Source organism: Gobio gobio, assembly GCF_949357685.1.
Source record: "Gobio gobio genome assembly, chromosome: 7".
In the NCBI taxonomy this organism is placed as follows: Eukaryota; Metazoa; Chordata; class Actinopteri; order Cypriniformes; family Gobionidae; genus Gobio; species Gobio gobio.
In genome coordinates this window covers 57425894-57452126 of record NC_137103.1, presented here as the reverse complement: position 1 = coordinate 57452126, position 26233 = coordinate 57425894, and the positions used below count along the sequence as shown (strand labels likewise).

General features: G+C 48.0%; 1 protein-coding gene across 2 annotated transcripts in view; it reads right to left on the bottom strand.

The window, feature by feature from the left end:
• Positions 1 to 10238: 10238 nt before the first annotated feature.
• The window catches only part of gpm6bb (glycoprotein M6Bb), an 80603-nt gene continuing 64608 nt past the window's right edge, over positions 10239 to 26233 (bottom strand). The window contains exons 7-8 of one of the 2 annotated variants that reach the window (XR_013816868.1): positions 11160 to 12183; positions 10271 to 10864 (exon numbers count right to left, since the gene is read on the bottom strand). Coding sequence is in view for 1 of the 2 variants with exons in the window: in XM_079821596.1 (XP_079677722.1) it covers positions 12034 to 12183 (150 nt within the window). In the remaining variant the exon portion in view is untranslated. Of the gene's footprint in view, positions 12184 to 26233 lie in introns of both variants that reach the window. The other variant, XM_079821596.1, reaches the window with a different exon arrangement.

Here is a 26233-nt window from a genome sequence, read left to right as displayed (position 1 = left end):
TCGCTGACAAAATTCACATATACGACAGTGTATACTATGACATAAAAGTGGAAATTATTCAATTATTACAAAAAGTCTTTATTGACAAAAATTCACAATTACGACAGTGTATACTATGACATAAAAGTGTAAATTATTCAATTATTACAAAAAGTCATAATTGACAAAAATTCAGTTACGACAGTGTATACTATGAAATAAAAGTGGAAATGATACAATTATTACAAAAAGTCGCTGACAAAATTCACATATATACGACAGTGTATACTATGACATAAAAGTGGAAATTATTCAATTATTACAAAAAGTCTTTATTGACAAAAATTCACAATTACGACAGTGTATACTATGACATAAAAGTGTAAATTATTCAATTATTACAAAAAGTAATTGTTGACAAAAATTCACAAATACGACAGTGTATACTTTTACATAAAAGTGTAAATTATTCAATTATTACAAAAAGTCATTATTGACAAAATTTCACAATTACGACAGTGTATACTATGACATAAAAGTGTAAATTATTCAATTATTACATAAAGTCATTATTGACAAAAAATTAACAATTACGACAGTGTATACTATTACATAAGAGTGGAAATGATTCAATTATTACAAAAAGTCATCGACAAAAATTCACAATTACGACCGTGTATACTATGACATCAAAGTGGAAATGATTCAATTATTACAAAAAGTCATTATTGACAAAAATTCACAATTACGACAGTGTATACTATGATATAAAAGTGTAAATTATTCAATTATTACAAAAAGTCATTATTGACAAATATTCACAATTACGACTGTATACTAAAGCATAAAAGTTTAAATTATTAAATTATTACAAAAAGTCTTTATTGACAAAAATTCACAATTACGACAGTGTATACTATGACATAAAAGTGTAAATTATTCAATTATTACATAAAGTCATTATTGACAAAAATTCACAATTACGACAGTGTATACTATTACATAAGAGTGGAAATGATTCAATTATTACAAAAAGTCATTGACAAAAATTCACAATTACGACAGTGTATACTATGACATAAAAGTGGAAATGATTCAATTATTACAAAAAGTCATTATTGACAAAAATTCACAATTACGACAGTGTATACTATGACATAAAAGTGTAAATTATTCAATTATTACAAAAAGTCATTATTGACAAAAATTCACAATTACGACAGTGTATACTATGACAAAAGTGGAAATTATTCAATTATTACAAAGTCATAATTGACAAAAATTCAGTTACGACAGTGTATACTATGAAATAAAAGTGGAAATGATACAATTATTTCAAAAAGTCGCTGACAAAATTCACATATACGACAGTGTATACTATGACATAAAAGTGGAAATTATTCAATTATTACAAAAAGTCTTTATTGACAAAAATTCACAATTACGACAGTGTATACTATGACATAAAAGTGTAAATTATTCAATTATTACAAAAAGTCATAATTGACAAAAATTCAGTTACGACAGTGTATACTATGAAATAAAAGTGGAAATGATACAATTATTACAAAAAGTCGCTGACAAAATTCACATATATACGACAGTGTATACTATGACATAAAAGTGGAAATTATTCAATTATTACAAAAAGTCTTTATTGACAAAAATTCACAATTACGACAGTGTATACTATGACATAAAAGTGTAAATTATTCAATTATTACAAAAAGTAATTGTTGACAAAAATTCACAAATACGACAGTGTATACTTTTACATAAAAGTGTAAATTATTCAATTATTACAAAAAGTCATTATTGACAAAATTTCACAATTACGACAGTGTATACTATGACATAAAAGTGTAAATTATTCAATTATTACATAAAGTCATTATTGACAAAAAATTAACAATTACGACAGTGTATACTATTACATAAGAGTGGAAATGATTCAATTATTACAAAAAGTCATCGACAAAAATTCACAATTACGACCGTGTATACTATGACATCAAAGTGGAAATGATTCAATTATTACAAAAAGTCATTATTGACAAAAATTCACAATTACGACAGTGTATACTATGATATAAAAGTGTAAATTATTCAATTATTACAAAAAGTCATTATTGACAAATATTCACAATTACGACTGTATACTAAAGCATAAAAGTTTAAATTATTAAATTATTACAAAAAATCATTATTGACAAAAATTCACAATTACGACAGTGTATACTATGACATAAAAGTATGACATAAAAGTGGAAATTATTCAATTATTACAAAAAGTCATTATTGACAAAATTTCACAATTACGACAGTGTATACTATTACATAAAAGTGTAAATTATTCAATTATTACAAAAAGTCATTATTGACAAAAATTCACAATTACAACAGTGTATACTAAAGCATAAAATTGGAAATGATTCAATTATTACAAAAAGTAATTATTGACAAAAATTCACAATTACGACAGTGTATACTATGACATAAAAGTGTAAATTATTCAATTATTACAAAAAGTCATTATTGTCAAAAATTCACAATTAATACGTCTCAGTTACGTATGTAACCCTCGTTCCCTGAGGAGGGAACGGAGACGTACGTCAGTGACTGACGAATGGGGGTTTCGCCTAGAAGCCAATTACCTTCGAGGTGTTTAACAGCGCCCAATGGCGTGCCAATGCCATGGGCATGCGGAATTTGCATGCGTAACTCCGCCCCACCGTGTGGGTATATAAGGAAGTACGCTGGCAACATCGCATTATGTATCTGCTGCGGAGCCAAGACCTGAACTCCGCGTTCCAGCAGCACAACTGATGTGGCTGAGGAACGTACGTCTCCGTTCCCTCCTCAGGGAACGAGGGTTACATACGTAACCGAGACGTTCCCTTTCGTTCAGTCACTACGACGTACGTTAGTGACTAACGAATGGGGGTTCCAATATAACCACGCCACTCAGCTGTCGTCCAGTGGCCTGCGTAAGTGTGAGATCCCGCCACTTAAGGCCGTAGGACTCCCACTTATCACAGGATTACCAAGGTACACTGGGAAGCATATTCCAGTGAGGGAATGCCAAAGACGCCTACCCGTGGGGAGGACTTAGGGAGTACACATATGACCCGCTGCGGGCTGCATATGGGAAACTCTAGGGTACCAGCCGAAGGTGGATTTTTAACCCTAGGGGTGGCAGGGGCTTGCCAAGGGAAAGACACCTGCTCACTGAGGAGGCTTACGGTGGAAATACTCGTGTGGGGGTCGCCGGAGGGAACCATGCACACGGAGCACCTGGCCGGACATGAGGGTCTGGGCTCGAAGGGCAGACTGAACTGATGTCGGTGTCGACAGTGCTGGAGGAGCTCAGGGCTCTCGGGGAGCTCACCTGAGGAGAATTTTGCACGTATCCAGTCCGTGGAGTGGAGTAGCGAGCAAGCGAAGACACCAGAGCCTAGTCCATTACCGGCCCCTCGGGGGGGCGAGTACATAGTCGGACACTGGCTCCACTCGGAGATTGTAGAATCTGGCGAATGTGTTGGGTGTCGCCCAGCCTGCAGCTCTGCAGATGTCTGCTAGCGAGGCGCCATGCGCTAGAGCCCAAGAGGAGGCCACACTCCGGGTGGAGTGTGCCCTCACACCAAGGGGACATGGTCGACCTTGCTGCTGGTAAGCCAAAACAATGGTGTCCACTATCCAGTGAGACAACCTCTGCTTTGGGAGAGCTCTTCCCTTCCGCTCTCCACCATAACAGACAAAGAGCTGGTCTGAGGTCCTGAAACACTGAGTCATGTCTACATAAGTGCGGAGAGCGCGTACTGGACAGAGCAATGCCAAGGCTGGGTCTGCCTCCTCCAAAGGCAGCGCTTGCAGGTTCACTACCTGATCTCTGAAGGGAGTGGTAGGAACCTTGGGCACATATCCAGGCCGGGGTCTCAAGGTCACGTGAGAGTTAGCCGGCCCGAATTCTAGGCACGCTTCATCAACTGAAAAAGCCTGCAGGTCCCCGACCCTCTTAAGAGAGGCCAATGCGGTCAGCAGAGCCGTCTTCATCGACAGGAACTTAATATCAACCGACCGCAAAGGCTCAAAGGGAGGCCTCTGCAGAGCACTTAGGACTACTGAGAGGTCCCAAGAGGGAACGAGAGGAGAGCGAGGAGGATTCAGTCTCCTCGCCCCCCTCAGGAACCTGATGATCAGGTCGTGCTGACTTACCTTTTTGTCCCCCAAGAGGTCGTGATGGGCAGATATTGCAGCCACATACACTTTCAGGGTGGAGGGAGACAGTCTTCGCTCCAGCCCCTCTTGGAGAAACTCAAGCACGGACCTGATCGGGCATTTCCAGGGGTCTTCTTGGCGGGAAGAGCACCAGGTGACGAAGAGGTTCCACTTCAACGCATAGAGGTGTCGTGTAGACTCTGCCCTAGCGGAAGTGATGGTGGCGGCCACCGTAGGCAGGCCACTCAAACCTGCCGCGTCCCGTCTAGAAGCCACACGTGGAGCTTCCAGAGCGCTGGACGCGGATGCCATAGGGTGCCCCGTCTCTGAGAGAGGAGGTCCGGTCTCAGAGGGATAGGCCAGGGAGGGGCTGTCGCAAGGAGTAGCAGTTCTGAGAACCAGGTCTGGCCGTGCCAATACGGGGCGACCAACATGACCTGCTCCTTGTCCTCCCTGATCTTGCACAGTACTCGTGCGAGAAGGCTCACTGGGGGAAACGCAAATAAGCGTAGGCCCTGGGGCCAGCTGTGCGCCAGTGCATCCGTGCCGAGCGTGCCCTCGGTCAGGGAATAGTACAGGCTGCAGTGGGAAGAGTCGTGGGAGGCAAACAGATCTACCTGTGCGTCGCCGAACTGTTCCCAAATCAGCTGGACCGTCTGGGGATGGAGTCTCCATTCTCCAGGAAGTGGCTGAATCCGTGGGAGCTCGTCGGCTGCACGGTTCAGTTCTCCTGGGATGTGGATAGCACGAAGGGACCTCAGGTGCTTCTGACTCCATAAAACGAGATGGCGGGCGAGTTGAGACATACGGCGGGAGCGTAGACCGCCCTGGTGGTAGATGTAAGCTACAGTGGCCGTGTTGTCTGTCCGGACAAGTACGTGTTGACCCCTCAGCAACGCTCGGAAGCGGTGCAGGGCGAACCGTACTGCCAGCAACTCGAGGCAATTGACATGCAGAAGGCGCTGGGGTCCTGTCCAGGAGCCCGCGGCTGCTTGTCCATTGCACATGGCACCCCATGGCAGAGGCATCCGTCGATACGACAACATGCCTGGAAACTCGTTCTAAGGACACGCCGGTCCGTAGAAAACTGAGGTTCGACCACGGAGTGAGTGTCTGTAAGCAGGCCCGGGTTATTTGGACCCGGAGCGTGCCAGACCGCCATGCCCATCTCGGGACTCGATCGCGAAGCCAGTGCTGAAGCGGTCTCATATGTAGCAATCCGAGCGGCGTTACCGCGGCTGCAGATGCCATATGCCCCAGGAGCCTCTGAAAATGTTTCAGTGGAACCGCACTCTTGCTCTCGATTTGACGGAGGCAAGTCAGCAGAGACTGCGCGCGCTCGCTCGTAAGCTGCGCGCACATGGCGACCGAGTCGATCTCCATAACGAGAAAAGAGTTTGCTCTTCTCCCAGTTGACCCGAAGGCCCAGACAGGCTAAGTGGTGGAGAACCAGATCTCTGTGTTCGCAAACCTGCTCTCGAGAGTGACTCAGTATGAGCCAGTCGTCGAGGTAGTTAAGGATGCGAACCCCGTGCTGCCGTAGGGGTGCAAGGGCTGCCTCGGCAATCTTCGTAAAGACGCGAGGGGACAGAGATAGCCCGAATGGGAGGACCGCGTACTGGTATGCCCGCCCCTCGAAAGCAAACCGTAGGAACGGTCTGTGTCGAGGTAGGATGGAGACATGAAAGTAGGCGTCCTTCAGGTCGATCGCTGCAACCAATCGCCGGGACGAACGCATTCGAAAAGGCGTTTCGCTGTCAACATCGTGAACGGAAACCTGTGTAGGCAACGGTTCAAGATGCGCAGGTCCAGAATTTGGTCTTAACCCACCGGTCTTTTTGGGTACAATGAAGTACGGGCTGTAAAACCCGGACTTCATCTCGGCTGGAGGGACAGGCTCGATCGCACCCTTCGCCAGTAGGGTGGCAACCTCCGCTCGCATGACAGGGGCATTGGCCCCGACCATAGCAAGCGGACTCCCCGGAAGCAGGGAGGAGCCTGCGCAAACTGAATAGCGTAGCCGCGCCTGATTGTCTTCGCGACCCAGCGGGACAGCCCTGGAATCTGAAGCCAGGCTCCCAGGAACTGCACCAGCGGGGTCATTCGGACTACAGACGTACCCGGTGTGGGGCAGCGATGCAGCGTTACCGACCCGGACTAGGGAGGCTGTTGGGCGTCCCGGTGTGGGGGTGCGGTTAACGGCTGCGTCCTGACAGAGGAGACCAGGGAAGGACGCGCGTTCCACTGGGGTCTGCTCTGCCAGGAGGCTGGCGACAGAGAGGGATGCGAGAGGCGGGACCCGTGGGTGGTGCGCACTGGCCTCACCGATCTCTGGGTCTTCAGAGACAGGAACATGAGTTCTTCCCAAGCGCTGTTAGCCCGGGGGCCAGCAGCGGAAGGATTTTCCCCCGGCCCTCCACCGGGGGAAGGAGAGGCCCTGCTACCATCCCCTGGGAAGAACTGGAACCCATCTCTGAGTTGTCCACCTCCAGCCTGGCGTTTAACCAGGCTGTAGAGCGGACTGGGCGTCTTCCTGCAACCACCTCCATGGCACGGCCCAGGTGAAGGCTGCTGCCGGGCCGGGCGGGAGGGGGGAAGGCGCCCTCGGCGGTAAGCGGGCTGAGGCGACTGAGCCGGCGGCTGGTGCAGCAGCTGGCCGCCGGGGCAGTACGTGTTACAGCCTCAGTCTGCTTTCGGGCGGCCGAGAACCGTTGGGCGCGGTTCCCAGCCGTACCGCCGAAGAGGCCAGCCTGGGATATGGGCGAGTTGAGGAGGCGGGCCCACTCAACGTCCTCCACATCACCAGGTGTTCTCCCGGACCACAGCTGTGGACATCGCCCGACTCAGGGAGCGTGTGGCCACCTTCACCGCCCGGGGGCGGGATCAGTTGCGGCACGCAGCTCATTGAAGTGACCTCGGTCGGCTCCACCCTTGTTTATGTGCAAATGGGCGGCGGCCTGCCCGTAGCTCTGCAGGACCACGCCACCGAAGTAGACGAGCCCACAGGCTTTGGGAGGGTGCTTAGGACAGCCACACCACGCCACGTCAAAGCCCTCTGTGGACACCGTAGTGCGAAACAGAGAGTTCAACAGTGGGGGGGAGGGTGGGGGGGGAGGTGTACCCTTAGGCCGCGGCCCCATCAAGGGCAGAGAAGGCGGAGGAGGCCACCAAACGATCGCGGAAAGCACGGGGACTTCCGGGACCGCGTGATCTCCTCATGCACCTCGGGAGCGAAAGGTATTGGGGGCGGGGCCCAACAACTGTCGGGTGCCACCCCCAAAAACCAATAGCGCAACCACGAGCACCCGCGACTGGGCGGAGTTCCACACCAGCGCGAGACTCGCGGATGCCCGAGATAACATGGCTGTCAACTTTAGGTCGGATCAGGCAGCGCTGACACACCCGGAGGCGGAGCACAACCTAATCGTCATCCCCAAAGGACTCCAGCCCACCTTGGGATGCGGCGAACGACATCTCACTGCTATCTGGAGCGTGAACGAAACGAACGAGGCGTCAGAGACGGGCCGCTGTTTCAGTCCAGCACTCGCGGGAAACGATGTGCGAGAGGGGGGCGTGGCCCGAGGAATGATCGTCGGGGTTCTTAATACCACGGCACCGCCCTCAGGTCACCCTGGCCACCAGCCAAAGTACCACCTCTTTCGGAGACGGTAGATTGGGGTGTGGCAGAGGGGACTCTCTCTCCTCACGGAGATCACTGAGTCTCGACCGCGACATCGCGATGGTCACGTTCCCGCAGTGGGAACATGACGCATCCACAAACACTGCCCGAACGTGCTGAAGCCCAAACACATCGAGCAGTGAATGTGCCCATAGACAGCAACGGAGATCGATCGCACCCGGAAGTGCACGGGCGTCTTGAAAAAGATGTGCCACGCGCAAGCTCTTTTTGTGAGAGGAAAGCTCTGCAGAGTGCCGAAGCGCCCAGGGAAACACACACACAGCTGTTGCAGATCACTGCACAGATCAGCAGGCAGGCAGCATGAGATCGCTGGAACGCGCCGTCACACCAACACCCTGGAGAACCGCTGGTCTCGAAGACTGAAGAGAAGACTTCAGAATTCAGGCTTGTAGGAGTGAAGAGATGCTCTTGGCTCCAAAGTAGAAACATAATGCGATGTTGCCAGCGTACTTCCTTATATACCCACACGGTGGGGCGGAGTTACGCATGCAAATTCCGCATGCCCATGGCATTGGCACGCCATTGGGCGCTGTAAATTCTCGAAGATGATTGGCTTCTAAGCGAAACCCCCATTCGTTAGTCACTAACGTACGTCATAGTGACTGAACGAAAGGGAACTCTTGTTTTCTCAAGGAACACACTGCCATTCAAATATGCACACTGACTCTTCACATGGGCAAACACCGGTCACACAGTTTTACAATTAGCAAACAGAGCTTTAGCACAAAAGGGCAACAGGTGAGCTCTTCTGTTTTGGAGCAGCATAGTTTTTTTTACTGTAACTGTATACAGTAAATTCTTCTGTTGTTTTGTATGTAGACCACTGTATGTGCAACTTTCTGTTGGTTGGGATATACACTGTTTACATTGTTTTTGTGGGAAAAATAAAATATATTTGTTACAGTGTATTTGTGTGTTCTGAGTCTAAAAACAATATTCTCAAATATTTTACAACACACTTATGTATGTACTGTCTGTAGAAAGTGTAACACTGAACCAAAAAAAGTCATTATGATGAATGGAGAAGAAGTGTTTTCCATTGAGCACATCAGTGTTCAACTGATTCTTATAAATGTCTATTCATATGATGGTTTGTGTGTGTCATTTGAAAACAAAATACCATTTTGAGAAGAAATAACATTGTTTTGAATGTAAAGTTTCATTTTGCAGGAGAATTGAGGGGTTTTGCCCATTTTGCGTGTGTTTTTTTATTTGTGTGTGGAGTTCTGAGAGTGTGAGGCATGCTTTCAGAAAATGTGTGTAAACAATCAAGAAAAACTGTAATATTTAGTAATATTACTGATTTCACTGCACTGAAATTATCAGATGAGAACAAAACTTGTGCAGAATTTAAATGTCTAATATTTGATGAAGTTTGCATTATTGGTTTTATTTTGGTGAAAATTGGACAAACGGTCAAGGAAGAGCTTGAAAAAGTAGGTTTTTAGAGGAAATCAAAATGGTGGACATGACGTTCGGCCAAATATGGAAATTTAATTATAACTATTGTCCACAAGATGGTGCTGCAACAAAACTTTTTGAGCACCTTCAGGGCTTGGTGTCGAAGACACAAACCGAGTTTCGTAGTGATATGCCAATGCGTTCGTAAAATATAGCATTTCATGACAACATTCAAAATGGCTGACTCCCAAAATGGCTGATAAGGGAATTGGGTATCGTATGACTCGGATAGAGCCTCGAATCTAAAGAGACCAGTGTTGTGATTTTTGGCTGTTCAGAAGTTATAAGCAAAAAAATGTCGAACCACTAGGTGGCGCTGCACCAAAACTGTGCAAGTCGCCTCAGGTCATGGTTGGCATAACACACACCAAGTGTGGTCTGAATACGCTAAAGTGATGCAGAGATATAGCCTCACACCCATTTTAGCGCTAAGCACTTTGTCGAATTCGTTGGTGTGTTACTCGAGAACAGTTTTACCAATCAACTTGAATCTAGTATCGTTTTGTCGGCATGGTCTGAAGATCTGGTTACATTTTTGTGAAAATGGGAGTAACGGCCTAGGAGGAGTTAAAAAAGTAGATTTTTCAGAAAATTCAAAATGGCGGAAAAATGGTCATGACGGAACATCGAATTGTATGAGCACCGAGTGAAACTTTGGACAGTTGGTGGAGCTAGAGGGATTGAGTTAGAGACTCCAAATTTGGTATGTTGACAATTCAGACGGTCCTCTATCAGTGTGCCAAATTTCATAACTTTCCTACATGCGGTTCTATGGGATGCCATAGACTCAAGAGCAGAAGAAGAACCCCAAAGGATACAGGAGCAACACACATTCAGACATAAAGAATGACACTTGATTGAAAAGAAGGCTCGTTGAGATCCAGGAAGTCTTATCATATTTTATTTATTTTTGTATAAAACAATTGTTTGAAGGCCTGAACATCATCGTCCAGCGTGGCTCACATCAAATTATCAGTTTTGGGCAGTTATTAATATTCACAAACCACCGTCGCCGGGTGAATTACAGTATTGAACATGAGCAGCGATTAAAACGTTAAACACACACACATGACACATGACAACCTTAATAACAGTGGGCGATGAGTTATAAGGGAATATTTTTTGGGCTTTTTTTTTAAATGTCAAAATAGCAGTTTAAGTACAAACTAAGCGAATCCCCTAGAAATACAAATGAAAATCAAATGAACAGCAATAAACATGGACTAAAACTAGAACATAAAACAGAATTATAACGTTAAATCTGGCGAATGCTGCAAACAACAACACGTTAACAATCACACATCAGTGCGACTGCCAATGAAGGCGGGATTATATTTAGTTACCTTTGTTTTACCTCCAGAAAAAGAGCGGCTGGTCAGAGTTCACATTCATGATGCAATAACATAAACATGGGAAATGAGAAAGCTAAGGTATTCTGGATGGTTGTTACACTGCAAAAAATGCTTTTCTTACTTAGTATTTATGTTTTCTTTTCAGTCCAAATATCTAAAAAATCTTGCATTAAGAAGCATTTACTAGAGAAGCAAAAGTTTTTGTCTTGCTTTGGGGGAAAATAACTAAAAATTAAGGGAGTTTTTGCTTAAAATAAGCATCTGTCAATGGGGTAAACAAAATAATCTTGTTTTCTGTTTGAATTAAGATTATTTTGCTTATTTTAAGCAAAAACTCCCTTAATTTTTAGATATTTTCCCCCAAAACAAGACAAAAACTTTTGCTTGTCTAGTAAATGCTTCTTAATGGAAGATTTTTTTAGATATTTGGACTGAAAACAAAAAAATACTAAGTAAGAAAAGCCTTTTTTGCAGTGTTGGGTGTTCTGGGTGGTTGCTATGGTGTTGCTAGGCAGTTTGTAGCAGTCACAGATGGTAACAATTATGTTTTTGTAAGCATAGTTAATGCATTATAATCCTCATCTACACCTATAGAAAGTATAATGCATTAAAACACGTGACAAACAACCAATCTCTGATTTAATCTGCAAATATTATGCATTTTAACGATATAAAACAAGCATTATGAATTCCTTCTAATGCATAAACAACATTAATGTGCATTTCAGGCTTCATATAATGTCATGTTTTATCATAATTTTTCTGAGGGACAGTAAATACATTACACAATTCAACTTTCTATATCATGAAAAGTGTAACGTCACACACAGCCGAGAGACGTGAATTCTGGGATACTGGAGTCAAATGGAGTTCGGAGCAAGAGAACAGTGGTCAGTGTGAGGTAGAGTGCAAACGTGTCAGTGGTCATCATCATCATCATCATCATGACTGAAGACTGTACGCTGAGTATCCCACAATGCAGTGCACTCAACCCATGTGCAAAGGTCGAGACATTTTAGCACAAAATTGGATTTAAAAATGCACAAAGAACATCTGGATTTGTTCTGCGTCACATGACTCTCACACATATAGTGGCAGGAAATAATAATAATGATAAAAATGCATCTTCAAGGTGCACACATTTTATTTTTCATGTGCGCAAGATCAAGAGGAGAAAACATTTCCAATAGTGCAACGTTAGATGAGCGTAAAACACAAGAGGACAGAAACAGGAAGAGATGCGCACAGACGGCGTTAGTGGACAGAAGCAGCGGATGCATTAGTGTGTGTGTGTGTGTGTGTGTGTGGCTGGCAGCGGGTCCCTCACGAGTAGGAGTTCAGGCACTCTTTGGAGCGCGCCGTGATGTCCTGCAGCTCCCGCTCCTCCTTCAGTTTGATGTCCTGATACGCGTGTGTGTGACTGGCGTCCTTTAGGTAGGCCCAGTTGGCAGAGAGGATCATGAGATAATGGATCTGAAAGAGTGAGAGGTGTCGGCCCGTGAGAGTTAACACACACAACACACACAGAGCCAACACACACACACACACACACACACAGAGCCAACACACACACACACACACACACACACAGAGCCAGAACTCACTCTAAAACGCACGCTCAAACTCACGCTCAAACTCACGCTCAAACTCACGCTCAAACTCACGCTCACTCTCAAACTCACTCTCAAACTCACGCTCAAACTCACGCTCAACTCACTCTCAACTCACTCTCAAACTCACGCTCAAACTCACGCTCAAACTCACGCTCAAACTCACGCTCAAACTCACGCTCAAACTCACGCTCACTCTCAAACTCACTCTCAAACTCACGCTCAAACTCACGCTCAACTCACTCTCAAACTCAAGCTCAAACTCACGCTCAAACTCAAGCTCACTCTCAGACTCACTCACTCTCAAACTCGCTCTCAAACTCGCTCTCAAACTCGCTCTCAAACTCGCTCTCAAACTCGCTCTCAAACTCGCTCTCAAACTCGCTCTCAAGCTCGCGCTCAAACTCACGCTCAAACTCACGCTCAAACTCACGCTCAAACTCACTCTCAAGCTCACGCTCAAACTCACGCTCAAGCTCACGCTCAAGCTCACGCTCAAACTCACGCTCAAACTCACGCTCAAACTCACGCTCAAACTCACGCTCAAACTCACGCTCAAACTCACGCTCAAACTCACGCTCAAACTCACGCTCAAACTCACGCTCAAACTCACGCTCAAACTCACGCTCACTCTCAAGCTCACGCTCAAACTCACGCTCACGCTCAAACTCACGCTCAAACTCACTCTCAAACTCACGCTCAAACTCACGCTCAAACTCACGCTCAAACTCACGCTCAAACTCACGCTCAAACTCACGCTCAAACTCACGCTCAAACTCACGCTCAAACTCACGCTCAAACTCTCGCTCAAACTCACTCTCAAACTCACGCTCAAACTCACGCTCAAACTCACTCTCAAACTCACGCTCAAACTCACGCTCAAACTCACTCTCAAACTCACGCTCAAACTCACGCTCAAACTCACGCTCAAACTCACTCTCAAACTCACGCTCAAACTCACGCTCAAGCTCACGCTCAAGCTCACGCTCAAACTCACGCTCAAACTCACGCTCAAACTCACGCTCAAACTCACGCTCAAACTCACGCTCAAGCTCACTCTCAAACTCACGCTCAAACTCACGCTCAAACTCACGCTCAAACTCACGCTCAAACTCACGCTAAAACTCACGCTAAAACTCACGCTCAAACTCACGCTCAAACTCACTCTCAAACTCAAGCTCACTCTCAAACTCACTCTCAAACTCACGCTCAAACTCACGCTCAACTCACTCTCAAACTCAAGCTCACTCTCAAACTCACTCTCAAACTCACGCTCAAACTCACGCTCACGCTCAAACTCACTCTCAAGCTCGCGCTCAAGCTCACGCTCAAACTCACTCTCAAACTCACGCTCAAACTCACGCTCAAACTCACGCTCAAACTCACGCTCAAACTCACGCTCAAACTCACGCTCAAACTCACGCTCAAACTCACGCTCAAACTCACTCTCAAACTCACTCTCAAACTCAAGCTCACTCTCAAACTCACTCTCAAACTCACGCTCAAACTCACGCTCAACTCACTCTCAAACTCAAGCTCACTCTCAAACTCACTCTCAAACTCACGCTCAAACTCACGCTCAAACTCACGCTCAAACTCACGCTCAAACTCACGCTCAAACTCACGCTCAAGCTCACGCTCAAGCTCAAGCTCACGCTCACGCTCACGCTCAAGCTCACGCTCACGCTCAAACTCACTCTCAAGCTCGCGCTCAAGCTCACGCTCAAACTCACTCTCAAGCTCGCGCTCAAGCTCGCGCTCAAGCTCGCGCTCAAGCTCGCGCTCGCGCTCAAGCTCGCGCTCAAGCTCACGCTCAAACTCACGCTCACGCTCAAGCTCACGCTCAAACTCACGCTCACACTCACTCTCAAACTCACTCTCAAACTCAAGCTCACTCTCAAACTCACGCTCAAACTCACGCTCAAGCTCACGCTCAAGCTCACGCTCAAGCTCACGCTCAAGCTCACGCTCAAGCTCACGCTCAAGCTCACGCTCAAGCTCACGCTCAAGCTCACGCTCACGCTCACGCTCACTCTCAAGCTCACGCTCAAACTCACTCTCAAACTCGCGCTCAAGCTCGCGCTCAAGCTCGCGCTCAAGCTCGCGCTCAAGCTCGCGCTCAAGCTCACGCTCAAACTCACGCTCAAGCTCACGCTCACGCTCAAGCTCGCGCTCAAGCTCGCGCTCAAGCTCACGCTCAAACTCACGCTCACTCTCAAGCTCACTCTCAAGCTCGCTCTCAAGCTCGCGCTCAAGCTCGCGCTCAAGCTCACGCTCAAACTCACGCTCAAACTCACGCTCAAACTCACGCTCAAACTCACGCTCAAACTCACGCTCAAACTCACGCTCAAACTCACGCTCAAGCTCACGCTCAAGCTCACGCTCACGCTCACGCTCACGCTCACGCTCAAGCTCACGCTCAAACTCACTCTCAAGCTCGCGCTCAAGCTCACGCTCAAACTCACTCTCAAGCTCGCGCTCAAGCTCGCGCTCAAGCTCGCGCTCAAGCTCACGCTCAAACTCACGCTCAAACTCACGCTCAAGCTCACGCTCAAACTCATGCTCACACTCACTCTCAAACTCACTCTCAAACTCAAGCTCACTCTCAAACTCACTCTCAAACTCACGCTCAAACTCACGCTCAAACTCACGCTCAAGCTCACGCTCAAGCTCACGCTCAAGCTCACGCTCACTCTCAAGCTCACGCTCAAACTCACTCTCAAGCTCGCGCTCAAGCTCGCGCTCAAGCTCGCGCTCAAGCTCGCGCTCAAGCTCGCGCTCAAGCTCACGCTCAAGCTCACGCTCAAGCTCACGCTCAAACTCACGCTCAAACTCACGCTCACACTCACGCTCACTCTCAAGCTCACGCTCAAGCTCACTCTCAAGCTCACTCTCAAGCTCACTCTCAAACTCGCGCTCAAACTCACGCTCAAGCTCACTCTCAAGCTCACTCTCAAGCTCACTCTCAAACTCACGCTCAAGCTCAAGCTAAAGGTCACGCTCAAGCTCACGCTCAAACTCACGCTCAAGCTCACGCTCAAACTCACGCTCAAACTCACGCTCAAGCTCACTCTCAAGCTCACTCTCAAGCTCACTCTCAAGCTCACTCTCAAGCTCACTCTCAAACTCACGCTCAAGCTCAAGCTAAAGGTCACGCTCAAGCTCACGCTCAAACTCACGCTCAAACTCACGCTCAAACTCACGCTCAAACTCACGCTCAAACTCACTCTCAAACTCACTCTCAAGCTCACTCTCAAGCTCACGCTAAAGGTCACGCTCAAGCTCACGCTCAAACTCACTCTCAAACTCACGCTCAAGCTCACTCTCAAACTCACTCTCAAACTCACGCTCAACTCACTCTCAAACTCACTCTCAAACTCACTCTCAAACTCACTCTCAAACTCACTCTAAAACTCACGCTCAAACTCACGCTAAAACTCACTCTCAAACTCACTCTCAAACTCACTCTCAAACTCACTCTCAAACTCACTCTCAAACTCACTCTCAAACTCACGCTCAAACTCACGCTCAAACTCACGCTCAAACTCACGCACAAGCTCACTCTCAAACTCACTCTCAAGCTCACGCTAAAGGTCACTCTCAAACTCACTCTCAAACTCACTCTCAAACTCACTCTCAAACTCACTCTCAAACTCACTCTCAAACTCACTCTCAAACTCACTCTCAAACTCACTCTCAAGCTCACGCTAAAGGTCACGCTAAAGGTCACGCTAAAGGTCACGCTAAAGGTCACGCTCAAGCTCACTCTCAAACTCACGCTCAAACTCACGCTCAAACTCACGCTCAAACTCACGCTCAAACTCACGCACAAGCTCACTCTCAAGCTCACTCTCAAACTCACGCTCAAGCTCAAGCTCACGCTCAAGCTCACGCTCAAGCTCACGCTAAAGGTCACGCTAAAGGTCACGCTCAAGCTCACTCTCAAGCTCACGCTCAAGCTCACGCTAAAGGTCACGCTCAAGCTCACTCTCAAACTCACGCTCAAACTCACGCTCAAATGTTCAAACTCACTCTCAAACTCACTCTCAAACTCACTCTCAAACTCACTCTCAAACTCACTCTCAAACTCACTCTCAAACTCACTCTCAAACTCGCTCTCAAACTCGCTCTCAAACTCGCTCTCAAACTCGCTCTCAAACTCGCTCTCAAACTCACTCTCAAACTCACTCTCAAACTCACTCTCAAACTCACGCTCAAACTCACGCTCAAGCTCACGCTCAAACTCACTCTCACGCTCACGCTCAAGCACACTCAAGCTCACGCTCAAACTCACGCTCAAGCTCACGCTCAAACTCACGCTCAAACTCACGCTCAAGCTCACGCTCAAGCTCACGCTCAAACTCACGCTCAAACTCACGCTCAAACTCACGCTCAAACTCAAACTCACGCTCAAACTCACGCTCAAACTCACGCTCAAACTCACGCTCAAACTCACGCTCAAACTCACTCTCAAACTCAAGCTCACTCTCACGCTCAAACTCAAGCTCACTCTCACGCTCAAACTCACGCTCAAGCTCAAACTCACGCTCAAACTCACGCTCAAACTCACGCTCAAACTCACGCTCAAACTCACGCTCAAACTCACGCTCAAACTCACGCTCAAACTCACGCTCAAACTCACGCTCAAACTCACGCTCAAACTCACGCTCAAACTCACGCTCAAACTCACGCTCAAACTCACTCTCAAACTCAAGCTCACTCTCACGCTCAAACTCAAGCTCACTCTCACGCTCAAACTCACGCTCAAACTCACTCTCACGCTCAAGCTCACGCTCACGCTCAAGCACACTCTCAAACTCAAGCTCACGCTCAAACTCACGCTCAAACTCACGCTCAAACTCACGCTCAAACTCACGCTCAAACTCACGCTCAAACTCACGCTCAAACTCACGCTCAAACTCACGCTCAAACTCACGCTCAAACTCAAGCTCACTCTCACGCTCAAACTCAAGCTCAAACTCACGCTCAAACTCACGCTCAAACTCACGCTCAAACTCACGCTCAAACTCACGCTCAAACTCACGCTCAAACTCACGCTCAAACTCACGCTCAAACTCAAGCTCAAACTCAAGCTCACTCTCACGCTCAAACTCACGCTCAAACTCACTCTCACGCTCAAACTCACGCTCAAACTCACGCTCAAACTCACGCTCAAACTCACGCTCAAACTCAAGCTCACTCTCACGCTCAAACTCACGCTCAAACTCACTCTCACGCTCAAACTCACGCTCAAACTCACTCTCAAGCTCACGCTCAAACTCACGCTCAAACTCACGCTCAAACTCACGCTCAAACTCACGCTCAAACTCACGCTCAAACTCACGCTCAAACTCACGCTCAAACTCAAGCTCACTCTCACGCTCAAACTCAAGCTCACTCTCACGCTCAAACTCACGCTCAAACTCACTCTCACGCTCAAGCTCACGCTCACGCTCAAGCACACTCTCAAACTCAAGCTCACGCTCAAACTCACGCTCAAACTCACGCTCAAACTCACGCTCAAACTCACGCTCAAACTCACGCTCAAACTCACGCTCAAACTCACTCTCACGCTCAAGCTCACGCTCACGCTCAAGCACACTCTCAAACTCAAGCTCACGCTCAAACTCACGCTCAAACTCACGCTCAAACTCACGCTCAAACTCACGCTCAAACTCACGCTCAAACTCACGCTCACTCTCACGCTCAAACTCAAGCTCACTCTCACGCTCAAACTCACGCTCAAACTCACTCTCAAACCAAAGCTCACTCTCACGCTCAAACTCACGCTCAAACTCACGCTCAAACTCACGCTCAAACTCGCGCTCAAACTCGCGCTCAAACTCTCGCTCAAACTCTCGCTCAAACTCTCGCTCAAACTCACGCTCAAACTCACGCTCAAACTCACGCTCAAGCTCACGCTCAAACTCACGCTCAAACTTACACTCAAACTCGCTCTCACGCTCAAACTCACGCTCAAACTCACTCTCAAGCTCACGCTCAAACTCACGCTCAAACTCACGCTCAAACTCACGCTCAAACTCACGCTCAAACTCACGCTCAAACTCACGCTCAAGCTCACACTCGCGCTCAAACTCACGCTCAAACTCGCGCTCAAACTCACGCTCAAGCTCACTCTCATGCTCACTCTCATGCTCAAGCACACTCTCAAGCTCACTCTCAAGCTCACGCTCAAACTCACGCTCAAACTCACGCTCAAACTCACGCTCAAACTCACGCTCAAACTCACGCTCAAACTCACGCTCAAACTCACGCTCAAACTCAAGCTCACTCTCACTCTCACGCTCAAACTCAAGCTCACTCTCACGCTCAAACTCACGCTCAAACTCACTCTCACGCTCAAGCTCACGCTCACGCTCAAGCACACTCTCAAACTCAAGCTCACGCTCAAACTCACGCTCAAACTCACGCTCAAACTCACGCTCAAACTCACGCTCAAACTCACGCTCAAACTCACGCTCAAACTCACGCTCAAACTCACGCTCAAGCTCACGCTCAAGCTCAAGCTCACGCTCACGCTCACGCTCACGCTCAAACTCACTCTCAAGCTCGCGCTCAAGCTCACGCTCAAACTCACTCTCAAGCTCGCGCTCAAGCTCGCGCTCGCGCTCAAGCTCGCGCTCAAGCTCACGCTCAAACTCACGCTCACGCTCAAGCTCACGCTCAAACTCACGCTCACACTCACTCTCAAACTCACTCTCAAACTCAAGCTCACTCTCAAAATCACGCTCAAGCTCACGCTCAAGCTCACGCTCAAGCTCACGCTCAAGCTCACGCTCAAGCTCACGCTCAAGCTCACGCTCACGCTCACGCTCACGCTCACGCTCACGCTCACTCTCAAGCTCACGCTCAAACTCACTCTCAAGCTCGCGCTCAAGCTCGCGCTCAAGCTCGCGCTCAAGCTCGCGCTCAAGCTCACGCTCAAGCTCACGCTCAAACTCACGCTCAAACTCACGCTCACGCTCAAGCTCGCGCTCAAGCTCGCGCTCAAGCTCACGCTCAAACTCACGCTCACTCTCAAGCTCGCTCTCAAGCTCGCTCTCAAGCTCGCGCTCAAGCTCGCGCTCAAGCTCACGCTCAAACTCACGCTCAAACTCACGCTCAAACTCACGCTCAAACTCACGCTCAAACTCACGCTCAAACTCACGCTCAAACTCACGCTCAAACTCACGCTCAAGCTCACGCTCAAGCTCACGCTCACGCTCACGCTCACGCTCAAGCTCAAGCTCACGCTCAAACTCACTCTCAAGCTCGCGCTCAAGCTCACGCTCAAACTCACTCTCAAGCTCGCGCTCAAGCTCGCGCTCAAGCTCGCGCTCAAGCTCGCGCTCAAGCTCGCGCTCAAGCTCGCGCTCAAGCTCGCGCTCAAACTCATGCTCAAGCTCACGCTCAAACTCACGCTCACACTCACTCTCAAACTCACTCTCAAACTCAAGCTCACTCTCAAACTCACTCTCAAACTCACGCTCAAACTCACGCTCAAGCTCACGCTCAAGCTCACGCTCAAGCTCACGCTCAAGCTCACGCTCAAGCTCACGCTCACGCTCAAGCTCACGCTCAAACTCACTCTCAAGCTCGCGCTCAAGCTCGCGCTCAAGCTCGCGCTCAAGCTCGCGCTCAAGCTCGCGCTCAAGCTCACGCTCAAGCTCACGCTCAAGCTCACGCTCAAACTCACGCTCACTCTCAAGCTCACGCTCAAGCTCACTCTCAAGCTCACTCTCAAACTCGCGCTCAAACTCACGCTCAAACTCACGCTCAAGCTCACTCTCAAGCTCACTCTCAAGCTCACTCTCAAACTCACGCTCAAGCTCAAGCTAAAGGTCACGCTCAAGCTCACGCTCAAGCTCACGCTCAAACTCACGCTCAAACTCACGCTCAAGCTCACTCTCAAGCTCACTCTCAAGCTCACTCTCAAACTCACGCTCAAGCTCAAGCTAAAGGTCACGCTCAAGCTCACGCTCAAACTCACGCTCAAACTCACGCTCAAACTCACGCTCAAACTCACGCTCAAACTCACTCTCAAACTCACTCTCAAGCTCACTCTCAAGCTCACGCTAAAGGTCACGCTCAAGCTCACGCTCAAACTCACTCTCAAACTCACGCTCAAGCTCACTCTCAAACTCACTCTCAAACTCACGCTCAACTCACTCTCAAACTCACTCTCAAACTCACTCTCAAACTCACTCTAAAACTCACGCTCAAACTCACGCTAAAACTCACGCTCAAACTAACTCTCAAACTCACTCTCAAACTCACTCTCAAACTCACTCTCAAACTCACTCTCAAACTCACTCTCAAACTCACTCTCAAACTCACGCTCAAACTCACGCTCAAACTCACGCTCAAACTCACGCACAAGCTCACTCTCAAACTCACTCTCAAGCTCACGCTAAAGGTCACTCTCAAACTCACTCTCAAACTCACTCTCAAACTCACTCTCAAACTCACTCTCAAACTCACTCTCAAACTCACTCTCAAACTCACTCTCAAACTCACTCTCAAACTCACTCTCAAGCTCACGCTAAAGGTCACGCTAAAGGTCACGCAAAAGGTCACGCTAAAGGTCACGCTCAAGCTCACTCTCAAACTCACGCTCAAACTCACGCTCAAACTCACGCTCAAACTCACGCTCAAACTCACGCACAAGCTCACTCTCAAGCTCACTCTCAAACTCACGCTCAAGCTCAAGCTCACGCTAAAGGTCACGCTAAAGGTCACGCTCAAGCTCACTCTCAAGCTCACGCTCAAGCTCACGCTAAAGGTCACGCTCAAGCTCACTCTCAAACTCACGCTCAAACTCACGCTCAAATGTTCAAACTCACTCTCAAACTCACTCTCAAACTCACTCTCAAACTCACTCTCAAACTCACTCTCAAACTCACTCTCAAACTCACTCTCAAACTCACTCTCAAACTCACTCTCAAACTCACTCTCAAACTCACTCTCAAACTCACTCTCAAACTCACTCTCAAACTCGCTCTCAAACTCGCTCTCAAACTCGCTCTCAAACTCACTCTCAAACTCACTCTCAAACTCACTCTCAAACTCACTCTCAAACTCACGCTCAAGCTCACGCTCAAGCTCACGCTCAAACTCACTCTCACGCTCACGCTCAAGCACACTCAAGCTCACGCTCAAACTCACGCTCAAGCTCACGCTCAAACTCACGCTCAAACTCACGCTCAAGCTCACGCTCAAGCTCACGCTCAAACTCACGCTCAAACTCACGCTCAAACTCACGCTCAAACTCACGCTCAAACTCACGCTCAAACTCACGCTCAAACTCACGCTCAAACTCACGCTCAAACTCACGCTCAAACTCACGCTCAAACTCACGCTCAAACTCACGCTCAAACTCACTCTCAAACTCAAGCTCACTCTCACGCTCAAACTCAAGCTCACTCTCACGCTCAAACTCACGCTCAAGCTCAAACTCACGCTCAAACTCACGCTCAAACTCACGCTCAAACTCACGCTCAAACTCACGCTCAAACTCACGCTCAAACTCACGCTCAAACTCACTCTCAAACTCAAGCTCACTCTCAAACTCAAGCTCACTCTCACGCTCAAACTCACGCTCAAGCTCACGCTCAAACTCACGCTCAAGCTCACGCTCAAACTCACGCTCAAACTCACGCTCAAGCTCACGCTCAAACTCACGCTCAAGCTCACGCTCAAACTCACGCTCAAACTCACGCTCAAACTCACGCTCAAACTCACGCTCAAACTCACGCTCAAACTCACGCTCAAACTCACGCTCAAACTCACGCTCAAACTCACGCTCAAACTCACGCTCAAACTCACGCTCAAACTCACGCTCAAACTCACGCTCAAACTCACGCTCAAACTCACGCTCAAACTCACTCTCAAACTCAAGCTCACTCTCACGCTCAAACTCAAGCTCACTCTCACGCTCAAACTCACGCTCAAGCTCAAACTCACGCTCAAACTCACGCTCAAACTCACGCTCAAACTCACGCTCAAACTCACGCTCAAACTCACGCTCAAACTCACGCTCAAACTCAAGCTCACTCTCACGCTCAAACTCAAGCTCACTCTCACGCTCAAACTCACGCTCAAACTCACTCTCACGCTCAAGCTCACGCTCACGCTCAAGCACACTCTCAAACTCAAGCTCACGCTCAAACTCACGCTCAAACTCACGCTCAAACTCACGCTCAAACTCACGCTCAAACTCACGCTCAAACTCACGCTCAAACTCACGCTCAAACTCAAGCTCACTCTCACGCTCAAACTCAAGCTCACTCTCACGCTCAAACTCACGCTCAAACTCACGCTCAAACTCACGCTCAAACTCACGCTCAAACTCACGCTCAAACTCACGCTCAAACTCACGCTCAAACTCAAGCTCAAACTCAAGCTCACTCTCACGCTCAAACTCACGCTCAAACTCACTCTCACGCTCAAACTCACGCTCAAACTCACGCTCAAACTCACGCTCAAACTCACGCTCAAACTCACGCTCAAACTCAAGCTCACTCTCACGCTCAAACTCACGCTCAAACTCACTCTCACGCTCAAACTCACGCTCAAACTCACTCTCAAGCTCACGCTCAAACTCACGCTCAAACTCACGCTCAAACTCACGCTCAAACTCACGCTCAAACTCACGCTCAAACTCACGCTCAAACTCACGCTCAAACTCAAGCTCACTCTCACGCTCAAACTCAAGCTCACTCTCACGCTCAAACTCACGCTCAAACTCACTCTCACGCTCAAGCTCACGCTCACGCTCAAGCACACTCTCAAACTCAAGCTCACGCTCAAACTCACGCTCAAACTCACGCTCAAACTCACGCTCAAACTCACGCTCAAACTCACGCTCAAACTCACGCTCAAACTCACTCTCACGCTCAAGCTCACGCTCACGCTCAAGCACACTCTCAAACTCAAGCTCACGCTCAAACTCACGCTCAAACTCACGCTCAAACTCACGCTCAAACTCACGCTCAAACTCACGCTCAAACTCACGCTCAAACTCACGCTCACTCTCACGCTCAAACTCAAGCTCACTCTCACGCTCAAACTCACGCTCAAACTCACTCTCAAACCAAAGCTCACTCTCACGCTCAAACTCACGCTCAAACTCACGCTCAAACTCACGCTCAAACTCACGCTCAAACTCACGCTCAAACTCGCGCTCAAACTCGCGCTCAAACTCGCGCTCAAACTCGCGCTCAAACTCGCGCTCAAACTCACGCTCAAACTCACGCTCAAACTCACGCTCAAACTCACGCTCAAACTCACGCTCAAACTCACGCTCAAACTCACGCTCAAACTTACGCTCAAACTCGCTCTCACGCTCAAACTCACGCTCAAACTCACGCTCAAACTCACGCTCAAACTCACGCTCAAGCTCACACTCACGCTCAAACTCACGCTCAAACTCGCGCTCAAACTCACGCTCAAGCTCACTCTCATGCTCAAGCACACTCTCAAGCTCACTCTCAAGCTCACGCTCAAACTCACGCTCAAACTCACGCTCAAACTCACGCTCAAACTCACGCTCAAACTCACGCTCAAACTCACGCTCAAACTCACGCTCAAACTCAAGCTCACTCTCAAACTCACTCTCACGCTCAAACTCACGCTCAAACTCACGCTCAAACTCAAGCTCAAACTCAAGCTCACTCTCAAGCTCACTCTCGCGCTCAAACTCGCGCTCAAACTCGCTCTCAAACTCGCTCTCACGCTCAAACTCTCGCTCAAACTCTCGCTCAAACTCTCGCTCAAACTCTCGCTCAAACTCTCGCTCAAACTCTCGCTCAAACTCTCGCTCAAACTCTCGCTCAAACTCTCGCTCAAACTCACTCTCAAGCTCACGCTCAAACTCACGCTCAAACTCACGCTCAAACTCTCGCTCAACCTCGTTCTCAAGGTCGCGCTCAAACTCGCGCTCAAACTCTCGCTCAAACTCACTCTCAAACTCACGCTCAAACTCACGCTCAAACTCACGCTCAAACTCACGCTCAAACTCTCGCTCAAACGCACTCTCAAGCTCACGCTCAAACTCACGCTCAAACTCACTCTCAAACTCACGCTCAAACTCTCGCTCAAACTCACGCTCAAACTCACGCTCAAACTCTCGCTCAAACTCTCGCTCAAACTCTCTCTCAAGCTCACGCTCAAACTCACGCTCAAACTCACGCTCAAACTCACGCTCAAACTCATGCTCAAACTCACGCTCAAACTCACGCTCAAGCTCACACTCACGCTCAAACTCACGCTCAAACTCGCGCTCAAACTCACGCTCAAGCTCACTCTCATGCTCAAGCACACTCTCAAGCTCACTCTCAAGCTCACGCTCAAACTCACGCTCAAACTCACGCTCAAACTCACGCTCAAACTCACGCTCAAACTCACGCTCAAACTCAAGCTCACTCTCAAACTCACTCTCACGCTCAAACTCACGCTCAAACTCACGCTCAAACTCAAGCTCACTCTCAAACTCACTCTCACGCTCAAACTCGCGCTCAAACTCGCTCTCAAACTCGCTCTCACGCTCAAACTCTCGCTCAAACTCTCGCTCAAACTCTCGCTCAAACTCTCGCTCAAACTCTCGCTCAAACTCTCGCTCAAACTCTCGCTCAAACTCACTCTCAAGCTCACTCTCAAGCTCACGCTCAAACTCACGCTCAAACTCACGCTCAAGCTCACGCTCAAACTCTCGCTCAACCTCGTTCTCAAGGTCGCGCTCAAACTCGCGCTCAAACTCTCGCTCAAACTCACTCTCAAACTCACGCTCAAACTCACGCTCAAACTCACGCTCAAACTCACGCTCAAACTCACGCTCAAACTCACGCTCAAACTCTCGCTCAAACTCACTCTCAAACTCACGCTCAAACTCACGCTCAAACTCACGCTCAAACTCACGCTCAAGCTCACGCTCAAGCTCACGCTCAAACTCACGCTCAAACTCACGCTCAAACTCACGCTCAAACTCACGCTCAAACTCACGCTCAAACTCACGCTCAAACTCACGCTCAAACTCTCGCTCAAACTCTCGCTCAAACTCTCGCTCAAACTCTCGCTCAAACTCTCGCTCAAACTCTCGCTCAAACTCACGCTCAAACTCACGCTCAAACTCACGCTCAAACTCACGCTCAAACTCACGCTCAAACTCACGCTCAAACTCACGCTCAAGCTCACGCTCAAACTCACGCTCAAACTCACTCTCAAGGTCGCGCTCAAACTCACGCTCAAACTCGCGCTCAAACTCGCGCTCAAACTCACTCTCAAACTCTCGCTCAAACTCACGCTCAAACTCACTCTCCCTCACACACACACACACTCTCTGTCGCTCTCACACACACACACACACACACACACACACACACACACACACACACACACACACACACTCACACACACACACACACACACTCACACACTCACACACTCACACTCACACACTCACACTCACACTCACACATAGACACTCACACACACACACTCACACACACACACTCACACACATTGTAAAGGAATAATTCTTCCATGAATGAAAGTATTCTCATGTCAAGTCAAACCTGTGTATGCTGTTGTTGTTTTTTATGCACAGTCATTTTTACATTTATTTCTATAGAACTTTTTCACAACACGCATTGTTTCAAAGAACAAAATCATATTAATAATATCTTAATATCTGCAGAGTCGCAGTTCTCATAATATATATCATGTAGCAAATCACAAAATGTATATGATATCGCTTCACACGAGTGTACGTGTGCGGATAAAGCACTGTACAGAGTAAAATATAGTTATAATATATATCACCCAAAGTGTATGTAGGTAAATTTATATATACAAAGTATATAAACTATCATGAAGATGCTTTGAGCAATGCATTCTCTCTCACACAACAGCACAAG